A 10,791-nucleotide genomic window follows, 5' to 3' on the forward strand; every position below is an offset into this window, starting at 1 on the left:
TGCCCTCCGGGCTGGGGGTGGGGTGGGGTGGTGTGTGTGTGTGGGGGGTCGTCTGGACCTCAGCTGCTTGACTGATATCCGTGTGCTCGGCCGATTGTGTGCCCTGGGTTTGCCTGCGTGTGCCCGGCCAAGACAGCCTGTTGCCAGAAGGGGTGAAGTGTACTGAGCGCATTCCCTGCGCAAGGGGAACCCGGCGCGGCAGGTAGGTGTGGGTCCTCTGTCTTTGGCTCACGGAACCGTCTCCTCCGCTGCGAGGCGCGGGGGGCTGGGGCCCTCTGCTGGCGGCCGCGCGCGCGCACGCCGGGCTCAGAACGCGTCGCGAACGCGCCCGTGCGCGCGCCCCCGCGGCTCCAGCCCCTCGCTCCGAGCCGCCTTCGCTGCCACAGTCAGCTCCCCGGGGCCACTGTCGCCTCCCCCGGCCGGGGGCTCTGTCCGTGGGCCCCGCGCCGCTCTCCGGGAGCCAGGAGGACGAGCTGGAGGAGGATGCCTGGGCCCGTGAGTACCGCGGCGGCGGCAGCGAGCTGGTGGACACGGAATGCGGGTGGAAGACGGTCCCCGGGTCGGCCCCTTCCCGCGAGCCGGCTCTGTACCCCGGACCTGGGTCGCCTCCCCGGACCCCCGCCCCGGCCAGCCCCTCCCCCAAGCCCCACCGCAGGGAGCGAGGGAGGGAGGCAGAGAGAGGAAAGGCGCCAGTGAGCGAGGGAGACGGAGCGGGGCGAGAGCAGCCACCGGTTCGCTTGGAAACGGTTGCCACAGCAACGGGGTTGCACTCCCCGGCAACGCGGCTGCGGGGCGGCGACGCTCCCTCCCACCCCTCCCCCCACCCCACCCCACGCGGGGCCGCAGCCCCAGGGCTCAGGGGGATAGGGGATGCGGGGACTCCTGCTCTCTCAATTGGGGTTAACTTGGCCTCTCTGGCTCTTCTGGGTGTGCCTCCCTCCACAGCCCGTTGATGGTGGGAGTTGGGGGCGAGCGCCCCGTGGGCACGATCTGGCTCCCACGTGGCTGCAGTGGTCGCAGCAGGGCTCCTGGGGTGGCTGTAAACGTGGGGCCGCCCTGGCCTGCCGTGGCAGGAGGTGGCATGGAGGCTGGGTCCGGGGTCTGTGCCTGGCCACCCTTACTCCCCCACCGCCACCGCCATCACTTGCCTTTGAAATGGCCCAACCCAAACTGGGTGCTGCAGAGACAATATTCCTTACCCTGGGAAACGAAAGAAGTTCGCATCCCTCGTCCTCACAGCAGGGCATGTGCCAAACGAGGCTTGGGCTGGTGGTGGGCCTCTGCCCCGCGTTCTAAGCCGCCATTCTCCCAGGAGGGATGGGAGCAGTGTGGGCAGGGCCAGAGGGAAGGATACTGCTGACCCCGGGAAGCTGAACCTCAGACCAGATGGGAGTGCCCTGGCCCTTTGTCTCAATCACAAGTGTCCCTTTCTTGTCTGAGCACAAAGCCCAGACTGTGCTGGGTGGCAGGCGTGCAGGCTGGCCAGCAGGCCAGTGCCACATGGAGGTGCCCTGACCTCCAGGGGAGCTCCTCTGGGAGGCCGGCAGTGGGTCAGAGGAAGTGACCTCTGGCTCCCCTACCAGCCTGCCCTCGCCAGCAGTGTGCTGGAGAGACAACCGCCCCTCCAGCCGACTCTCCTGGGCCTGACTCAGCAGATGCCAGCCCCTACTGACCACAAGCCCCGACCACAGACCACAGCCCACAGCCACCACCCTTGGCTTTCCTTTCCCATCTAGGGAAATGTCCTGGGCACCAGAGGTGGCCATTACCCTGGGCGTTTGAGACCTTGGCATAGAAGCCCGCGGATGGCTGGTGCCCTAAGCCAGGCCCAAGTCCCCACCCCATAGTCAGCAGTGCTTCCGGGACTGTTCACAGGCCCCTTTCCTTCCTCTCCCCATCTGCGTGAGACCTGGGGCGAGGGCTCCACCCTCGTCCCCCCCATCCTTACAACAGTGATGTGAGGTAAGTTCGCATGTCCACTGTAGAACTGAAAACTCCTGCCAGCTCAGGGGGACAGTGACTTGCCCAAGGTCACAGGGCCAGTCGCTGTGGAGCGAGGTTTCCAGTGCCACTTCTGATGGCACAGCCTGTCTGCCTGCTATACATCTCTCATGGGCCGGGCAGGAGAGAACTGTAGAGCCTTCTGGAGGGGCATTCTTAACCTTCTCTCCCCCACTGCTGGGGAGCAAATGCCATCCTTCTGGCCTTGGCACACCTTGCCTTTTTCTAGACCCATCAGCCAGATTCTTGCTTCCTCAGGTGTTCTGTCTGCTGCCGGGCTGGCTCCCTCCCTCACTCCCTCCATTTTCTCTCTCTGGGGGAGACCGAGCAGTGAGGCCCCTGAGAAAACGCAGGGGCCTAAGCCTTAGATTGTGGCCTGATCGGCTTGCAGCCTGGCTGTGGGAGAAGGAATTTATTGCAGAGTGGCCCGTGCGGGGGGGCGGGCCCCTGTGGGTGCTCAGTCTAGCTCAGTGGGTGCAGACCCAGAGCCTGCAGGTCGCAGGGGGAGCGGGATGAGTGAGGAGTGCCAAGGAGCAGCTCAGCTGTTGTCACTAGCCCGGTGAGAAGGGGGACTAGGTGTGACCAGGCTGTCTGGTTTCCAAGATGAGCCCGAAATCCAGGCTTTTATGTAAAAACTCCTGGTTTCTAAATGTTGACAACTAATTAATCTTTGAAAATCGATTGTGGGCCAACAAACACACCCATAAACCATGTCCAGCCTGCCAGTCACGAGGCGGGGACCCTGGTCCACAGTAGAGTGGTGGCACTTTTTGCCAGACACCAGCCCCCCCCCCCTTGCATGTGCAGATATGGTGCCAAGGTCTGGCTTCCATATCTCTCGAGGTTGCAGGGCACTGGCACTTGGTGGGTCACATGCAGCTGTGCACGCTGGTCTTGGAGAGTGTTTCACCTCCCTCATCAGTTCTGCTCCCGCCTCACGCAGCCAGGCAGGCATCACCATGGCTGTGTGACAGGCCAGGGCCTTCAGCTCAGCCACGGGAGGAGCTAGATGGGTGGCCCCGCCCCACGACGCAGGGCAGGGCGGGGCAGGGCAGAGTAGATGTGGAATTTGAACCCAGGGCTCCCCCCACCCTTAGTTCTCTGTTGTTAGACCTGGTTGCCCCTCAGGAGAGGGGAGCCTCTCCGAGTCTTCACCCTCACGGTGTGGCCAGCGCCTGTGGAGGGACAGATATGAGGACATTAGTCATGGACCCACATAAGGGCTCTGCGCCCACAAGCCCCTGGGGGCCAATCTCTGTCCTCCTGTTTGCAGCTCCCTAAACCCTGGGTTCCTGGGCTCCTCCCTCCCTCCTCTGTCCCCTGGTCAGAGTCCCTGTCGCTCCATTTGCCCAGTAGCTCTGGCCTCACCGGCAGCGAACCTCATGACCCAGAGCCCCCAGCTGCTTGGGGTCTCCTCTGCCCACACCGCAGACCCTGGTCAGTGCCTTCGTGGCATCTTTTCCTTTCACTAATGTAGACGTGTGGCCCTCAGCTTGCTTACAGAACACCCTGCCGTTGCTTCTCAGCCTTGCGGCTCAGGTCAAGTGTGCAAAACGGCCTGCCAGGGCCTGGAGCTAGGTGGTGGCTCCCCTCTCTGTGGCATTCTGATGAAGGAGGCTCTGGCCAGCCTCATGCCTGGCTGACTTTGGCAGCTGGCACTGTTCCCATCATCCCTCTGGCCCGAGTTCATCTGTCTCGGTGAGGGAGGAGTGTAAAAGTGTCCCCAGTGCCTTCCTGAAATGCCCTTCCTGCCAGGACAGTGGACTTTGCAGTCACCTGGGAGTTACCACGTGGGCCTGAGCCGGCTCCAGCTTGTCTGTGGAGCGGGGATGGCGGCAGCCACCTCCTGGGTGTCACTGAGATAGTGAATGTGCAGAAGCCAGCGGGATCCTGGTGTGTGCAAGGCACACAAGGCGGTTAGCAGCCACTTCCTTCTTCTCTTTAAAATTTTGTAAAAAGAATTTATTTATTTATTTTTAGAGAGGGATGAAGGGAAGGAGAAAGAGAGGGAGAGAACTATCGGTGTGTGATTGCCTCTCAAACACCCCCCACTGGGGACTTGGCCCACAACCCAGGCATGTGCCCTGACTGGGAATTGAACCCGTGACCATTTGGTTGGCAGCCCAGGCTCAGTCCACTGAGCTACACCAACCTGGGCCTTTTCTAATTTTTTAAAATTTACTTTGGTTTTGGAGAGAGAGGGAGGGAGGGAGAGAGAAACATCGATTTTTGCTGTTCCACTTGTCGATGCATCATTGGTTGATTCTCATGTGTACTCTGACCGGGGATCGAACCTGCAACCTTGGTGTACTGGGTGATGCTCTAACCCACTGAGCTACCTGGCCAGAGCAGCAGCCACTTTCTTTTCTTTTTCTTTTACTATAAGCCATTTATTTATTTATTTATTTACATTTTCTTTGTTTTTAATTGACTTTATCGGAGTGACATTGCTTAATAAAATCACAGGTTGCAGGTTGTACAGTTCTACAACACATCATCTGTTATGTGTGCTGTGTGTTCACCGCCCAAGTCAAGTCTCTGCCTGTCACCCTTTACCCCCTCCTCCCCGCCCTGCCCCCCCCTCAGCCACTGTCTTCCACCCCACCCTCACTCCTCACACACACTCCCCTCCCTCCTTTGTCCCCTGGTCTGAGTTCCTGTCACTCCACTTGACCTCAGTAGGTCAATGTCACTCCACTCTGGCCTCAAGGGCAGTGAACCTCATGACCCGGAGTCCCAGCTGCTTGGGGTCTCCCCTGCCCACACCGCAGACCCTGGCCAGTACCTGAGTGGCATCTTTTCCTTTCATTCACGCAGACATGTGGCCCTTGGCTTGCTTACAGAACACCCTGCCCTTGCTTCTCAGCCTTGTGGCTCAGGCCAGGTGTACAGAACAGCCTGCCAGGGCCCGGAGCTGGGTGGTGGCTCCCCTCTCAGTGACATTTTGATGAATGGCCAACAGTTCCCAGGAACTAATTGGATCAGACCCAGCTCTTGAGGTGTTCCTTGTCCCTACGGCTAAAAGGTAACTGGACACCTTCAGTCACTCCTTCAACAAGTGGTTTTTGAGCTACTGTGTGCCAGGTGATAGGGACAGACGCAGCCTCTGGTGCCAGACACCGGCCACTGTAGAGCAGTGTGACATCACCAGGCTTCCCATCCAGCAGGGGGTGGGGGGCGGTGGTGAGGTGGCTCAGGGCTGACTTGTCCAGGCAGGCTGACAGGCGAGGCCTGGAGGCTGAGTAGTGAGTGCTGGGGCAAGAGCAGTGAGGCTGTGTGGCAGCCCCCATACAACCTGAGAAAGCAGAACTGGAGGCTGAACTCCAGGTGGGACGAACCGTGGAGCCCCGAGAGGGAAGGCTGGAGAGGCCTTGGCAGGGGCTCGTCCCAGAGGCCATGACCCAGGTTGGCGGCTCACTCTCACCATCTGCTTTCTGGACCCGCAACAGCAGCACGGCCAGGAATTTGTTAGAAATGCAAACGCTCAGGCCCCGTCCCAGCCCTGGGAGCAGAGCCCTGGGATCGGAGCCCAGAACTCTGTCTTAACAAGTCCTCCACACAGCTTTGTCACTCACTGCAGTTCTAGGGGCTCTCACTGAGCTGAGTTGGACAGCTGGGCTGTGCCCCAAGGCAGCAGGGAGTCCGGGGGGGGGGGGTCGGGCCAGAGGGGCCTGGGGCAAATGGCCAATGTGGAGAGTGGGTGGAACCCAGCACAGACGTAGAGAGAGCGGTGGTGGTCATGGTAATAGGGGCTTAGGTGAGATGTGCAGGTGGCCCAGCCAAGGCAGTGGCAGGGGGACCAAAGGAAGCGGTCAGATGAAGGCAAGCTACACTGAGTGTAAAGATGGGATTTGATTGCTGGGGCACAGCAATCAAATGCTCTCCTCTCCTTTATCTCAGCAAAGGACCCAGTAGCAGATCTTTGGGGCCTGAGGTTGGGGGGCTTGGGTTCTTCACATGGAGAGGCAGTGTGACAGGTGCCTGCAGGGGTGTGCCGGGCCCAGGATGAGAGATCTAGATGACCCTGGGTGTCATTTCACCTCCTGGAGCCAAGCGATCTCCTCTGTGAATTGGGACAGGCGCTGGCAGCCCTTGGGATGCCCACGGGACGACCTGCAGTGCCCAGCCCCGGGGTATGTGCAACCTTGGGGACACACATACCTCTGTACCCCCAGCTCAGAAGCCTCCAGAAGCCTCAGAAGCCTAGGACAAGGCCTAGACAGTCCTCTCCAAGCCTTTTGCACAGATTAGCTCAGTCTCTACCACAGTCATTGAAGAAGGGACTGAGGTAACACGGAGTTTAATAAGAAACCCACTGCCCTGGGCCTTGCTTCTATCCCTTGCTGTGCTGCCAGGGAGCATGTGACCTTAGAAAATGGTACAAAGCAATATGCTCACAAACTCTACAGATACATCAGGATGGAATCCTAAAACACGTTCAAATAACTCGCGAGAAGGTAAGGAAAGAAAGAGGGAACAAGCAGAAAACAAACATAAAATAGCAAGCTTAAGAAGGAGTTCATCTGCAGGCACCACACCTAGCACAGCCGGAGGCAGACACGGGGCAGGTGTTCACCATGAACAGTCAGGAGGGGCTGAGGAAGGTGAGGAGCTGTGGACAAGAGGCTATACCAGGGGCTGCCCAGGGCATGGAGCAAAGGAATGGTACTTGGGGAGCCCTTGAACAGCTTGGCCTGGTCAGAGAGCAAGTGTGGCAAGGCCTGGACAAATGTCCTGATGAGGATGGATAGAGAGTGCACCTGCTGTGGGTTAGATGGGATGGAGAGCTCAACTCCCGTGGGGCCAGATGCTGGGTGGGAGGCAGGCCTCAGGCAGGGTCCGCCCATTCAGACTGGGTGTTGGCGCCAGTGTGGGGTCTGGGGACCAGCTCATGCGCAGACCTCTCCTCTCAGACAGAGTGGCCTAGTGGGTGAAATGCAGTAGTTCCTGCCTCCGGGCTATTGGGCCCCAGGGGCACTTGGCTGGTCTTGGGTGTGGCCTGACACAGCCCAATGCCTGGCCAGCTGCACTGGGCCCCCTGAGGGCACAATCTCTGTCCTTTGTTCCTAGTTAGGAGCTGCCACCCCATGTTTCCTCCACCTGTAGGCTTTTTCCACTCTGGAGCTGGTGGCCAGAAGGGCCAGGGGCCTTGGTGGGAAGGAACAGGAAGGCATGCTTCTGCTACAAGCTGGCCGATTTGCCCAGTGGCCCTGAGGCTGCTCACATGCACCAGGCTTTTCATGTACAGCTCACCTGTCACGTAGGGGGAGGGGAAGGGGTTTTGACGGGCTTTGGATGCAGACTCAGGCTAAATCATAGCCCACCCCCTGCTTACTAGCTGTGTGACCTGGGACAAATTCATTTCCTTCTCTGAGCTGGTCTCCTCATGTATCAGATGGACCCCTCAGTAAGAAAGTGGTGTGGAGGAGCACACAAGATTCTTCTTGGCAAGGGCCTAGGACAAGGCCTAGACAGTCCTCGGCAGGTACGTCTATATTTCTACTTCAGCCAAACATCACCTCCGGCCTCAGAAGCACCTTTTTCTGACCCAGAGCTGTTTTTGCTTTGCAGGCCAAGGAGCCTCCTAGTTAGTGCCAACTTCCTCAGAGCATTCCTGAAAATTCCTGTGGGCTCAGGACGAGGAGAGCAACAGATTTAATTAACTCCTAGTGACTGGCGGCATGGAGTTTTTATCCGGGCTCCGTCGCCATGGCAGCCTCCCAGCAGGGTTGTGCAGGGGGTGGGCGGAGCTATTGTTCCTGTCATTGTCTGTTCTGGCTCACCAGCCCAGGAGAAAGGGACTGGCACAGGCACCAACTGACACATGGCACAAGGCAGCTGTGGAGTCAGACAGGAACCATCTGGGGTGGTCTGTGACCTGGGTCCCCGAGCTTGGGGCTCCAGGCCTCCGTGGTCCCCAGACCTGAAAATGTGTGCATTGGACAGGTGGAGGATAGGGGTGTCCGTGGGACTCCTCGAAGAGGCCCACAAAGTAGCTCAGGCAGCAGCCCTCTCCCCCCAACCCCCCGGGGTTGGGTTTTGTGGCCAGGCTTGGATTGAAACTACAGCACTGCCACCTGCCATCTACACAGCTAATTGCTCCACCCCCTCCTTCTCTGTAAAAAATAGGAATAATTCCAGTTACCCTAAAGGGTTGTATATGAAAACCCCTGGGTACAAGGCATTCAGGAAGGGCTCATTTCTGTTCTGCGGGGGTGGTGAACAGTCGCCTGCCACCTGTCACTCCGCAGTCAGGGTTCCCTCCTACATTTCTCTTAGGATGCAAGGCTCCTCTCTCAATCCTGTCTACGGAGGGGAGTCGGAACGATAAGTGCCCATCTGAAGACACGTGGGACCAGGTGGTACCAAAGACCAGCTACTTTTCCTCCCCTCTGAAGAAAGGGAAAAGAATCGCGGGGACGCGACCCGACTTCCTGGAGCTAGAAGGGCAGGGCAAAGCGCAGCTACTCGGGGGTAGGAGGAGAGGAAACGGGGATCAAGCAGGCGGGCGGAGGCGCCTGGAGGAGGGAACAGCCCACGCCGGGCTGATGGGCGGGCGTTCCGCACAAAGGCAGGTGGCGTGCGGTAGCAGCAGGAATCACTACCCCCCTCCATTCCCTGCTGCAAGAGTGGTGACAACTGGGAGGCTGCGGTGCCGGCTGGGCTGTTCCAGGCTTTGTTGGGCAGCCACGGTGGGAGCCGGTACAAGACCTAGAGGGCCAGGGGCTACTAAGCACACGGAAAGGGCTGAAGCTGGGGGCCGGTGGCTGCTTTCGGGGCTCTAGGTGAGCCACCCTTTCCCCGCAGCCACGCTACCGCACCGAGGCTTCTCTCTTCAGCATTCTTGGGGTGGGTGGGGATCGGCCAGAGGGCCTCGAAACCCTCTCGGAGCTTTGTCCTGGGGATGCGGGTAGCTAATCTCCCTTGCTCGAGGGTTGAATCCGGCCTTGTTGCGCCCCCTGCCGGCAGGCCTGGAATTCCCTCGGCTCCCTGGCCGCCGCAGTATCTGAGATCAGGGAAAACCCTACCGGGGAAACCTCAGGGCGCGACGTCACCGTCTTCCGTGACGTCACCGGGGCCCCGACGAGTGCGGGGGTTCCAGCAGAGGAGGCTTTCCCGGGGCTGCGCAGGGCACAGGCGTGGGCAGGGAAGTCGTCTGGGGCTGCAGCGCACCTTCACCGCGCCCTGTGTCTGTCCCATAGGTCCCGCGCGGTCCCGGGTGAGGCCCGCCCGCCGGCGCCATGGAAAAGAGCAGGCACCGCTGCTGCCCCCCGCCGGCGCGCGCACGACTTGAGGCCCGCCGCGGACAGCCCCCGGCCGCAAGTCCCCAAGTGATGCTGGCGGTGCCTGGGAGTGTGGCGCGGGCCCGGGGCCACGTAGTGGAGCCCAGTGTCCAGTGAAGCAGCCGAGGACTCGCCGCCCGCGCCGCCGCCATGGTTATGTCCCAGGGTACCTACACGTTCCTAACTTGCTTCGCTGGCTTCTGGCTCATCTGGGGGCTCATCGTCTTACTGTGCTGCTTCTGCAGCTTCCTGCGCCGCCGCCTCAAACGGCGCCAGGAAGAGCGACTCCGTGAGCAGAATCTACGCGCCCTTGAGCTGGAGCCCCTAGAGCTCGAGGGCAGCCTGGCTGGGAGCCCCCCTGGCCTTGCGCCGCCGCCACCACCTCACCGCGGCCGCCTTGAAGTGCCAGCGCACGCGCACCAGCACGTGCACGTGCACCCGTTGCTGCATCACGGGCCCGCGCAGCCACACCCGCATCCTCACCCACACCACCACGCGCTGCCGCACCCGCCGCCGCCGCACCTCTCCGTGCCGCCGCGTCCCTGGAGCTACCCGCGCCAAGGTGAGTGCCGACTTACACCGAAGGCTACGGGGTGGGCGGGGCCTCGGCCGCGGGCGGACTCACTGCTGACGCTCCCGCCGGTTTTCCCCGAGGCAAACTCCTCCAACCTCGGAGGGAGCGGGCCGGGCCTGGGTTTGGCTGCTGCCCAGTTTCTGCGGGATTCTGGGACGGGTGGCCTCACGCCTTCGGGCCGTTTCCCACCCCGCAGCGGAATCGGACATGTCCAAGCCACCGTGCTACGAAGAGGCAGTGCTGATGGCTGAGCCGCCGCCGCCCTACAGCGAGGTGCTCACGGACACGCGCGGCCTCTATCGCAAGATCGTCACGCCCTTTCTGAGCCGCCGCGACAGCGCGGAGAAACAGGAGCAGCAGCCGCCCAGCTATAAGCCGCTCTACCTGGACCGAGGCTATACATCTGCGCTGCACCTGCCCAGCGCCCCGCGGCCCGCAGCGCCCTGCCCTGCACTCTGCCTGCAGGCGGACCGGGGCCGTAGAGTCTTCCCCAGCTGGACCGACTCGGAGCTCAGCAGCCGCGAGCCGCTGGAACACGGAACTTGGCGCCTGCCGGTCTCCATCCCCTTGTTCGGGAGGACTACAGCCGTATAGAGGGGCATCCGGCGACCCGGGCCCCACTAGCGGACTCCTGGCCTGACTGCGGGGCCTTTTAAATGCTTCCCTTGGACTGCGGGGGGTGGAGGGTGGGAGGGATTTCTTACCCGGTTTGTTACACTTTGAGGATAATAAAGGTGTGTGATCCGGTTTGGTAACAAGTGGAAGGGATACCCACTGCTGCACCTGAATGCGCTTTCCAGCTGCTAAGTGGCTGGAGGATGCAGAGCTGAACTCGAGGTCAGCCTTCTAACCACACCCCACCTTCCCTGCCCACAAGATCACGGTGAGGGTGCCCCGGGGGCCTTGGAGGTTGGAATAAATGGAAAGGGGCGG

The 10,791-nt window shown here is 60.7% G+C and overlaps 1 protein-coding gene across 1 annotated transcript; it reads left to right on the plus strand.

Moving 5' to 3' along the window:
* On the plus strand, positions 1-10,616 carry PRR7 (proline rich 7, synaptic). The gene is made up of 3 exons (XM_037064470.1): positions 1-495; positions 9,204-9,846; positions 10,055-10,616. Exons 2-3 carry the CDS (start codon positions 9,435-9,437, stop codon positions 10,450-10,452), a joined length of 810 nt encoding a protein of 269 aa, XP_036920365.1. The 5' UTR covers positions 1-495; positions 9,204-9,434; the 3' UTR covers positions 10,453-10,616.
* The last annotated feature ends 175 nt before the right edge of the window (positions 10,617-10,791 follow it).

The sequence above is a fragment of the Sturnira hondurensis genome, unplaced genomic scaffold, assembly GCF_014824575.4.
Source record: "Sturnira hondurensis isolate 20B ecotype Veracruz unplaced genomic scaffold, ASM1482457v3 Scaffold0015262, whole genome shotgun sequence".
Classification (NCBI taxonomy): Eukaryota; Metazoa; Chordata; class Mammalia; order Chiroptera; family Phyllostomidae; genus Sturnira; species Sturnira hondurensis.

Bases quoted from the DNA above. Each gene is read 5' to 3' on its own strand.
- PRR7 (XM_037064470.1), top strand. From the start codon at position 9,435: ATGGTTATGTCCCAGGGTACCTACACGTTCCTAACTTGCTTCGCTGGC. The intron at 9,847-10,054 runs GTGAGTGCCGAC...CCCACCCCGCAG, and splicing joins CTGGAGCTACCCGCGCCAAG to CGGAATCGGACATGTCCAAG.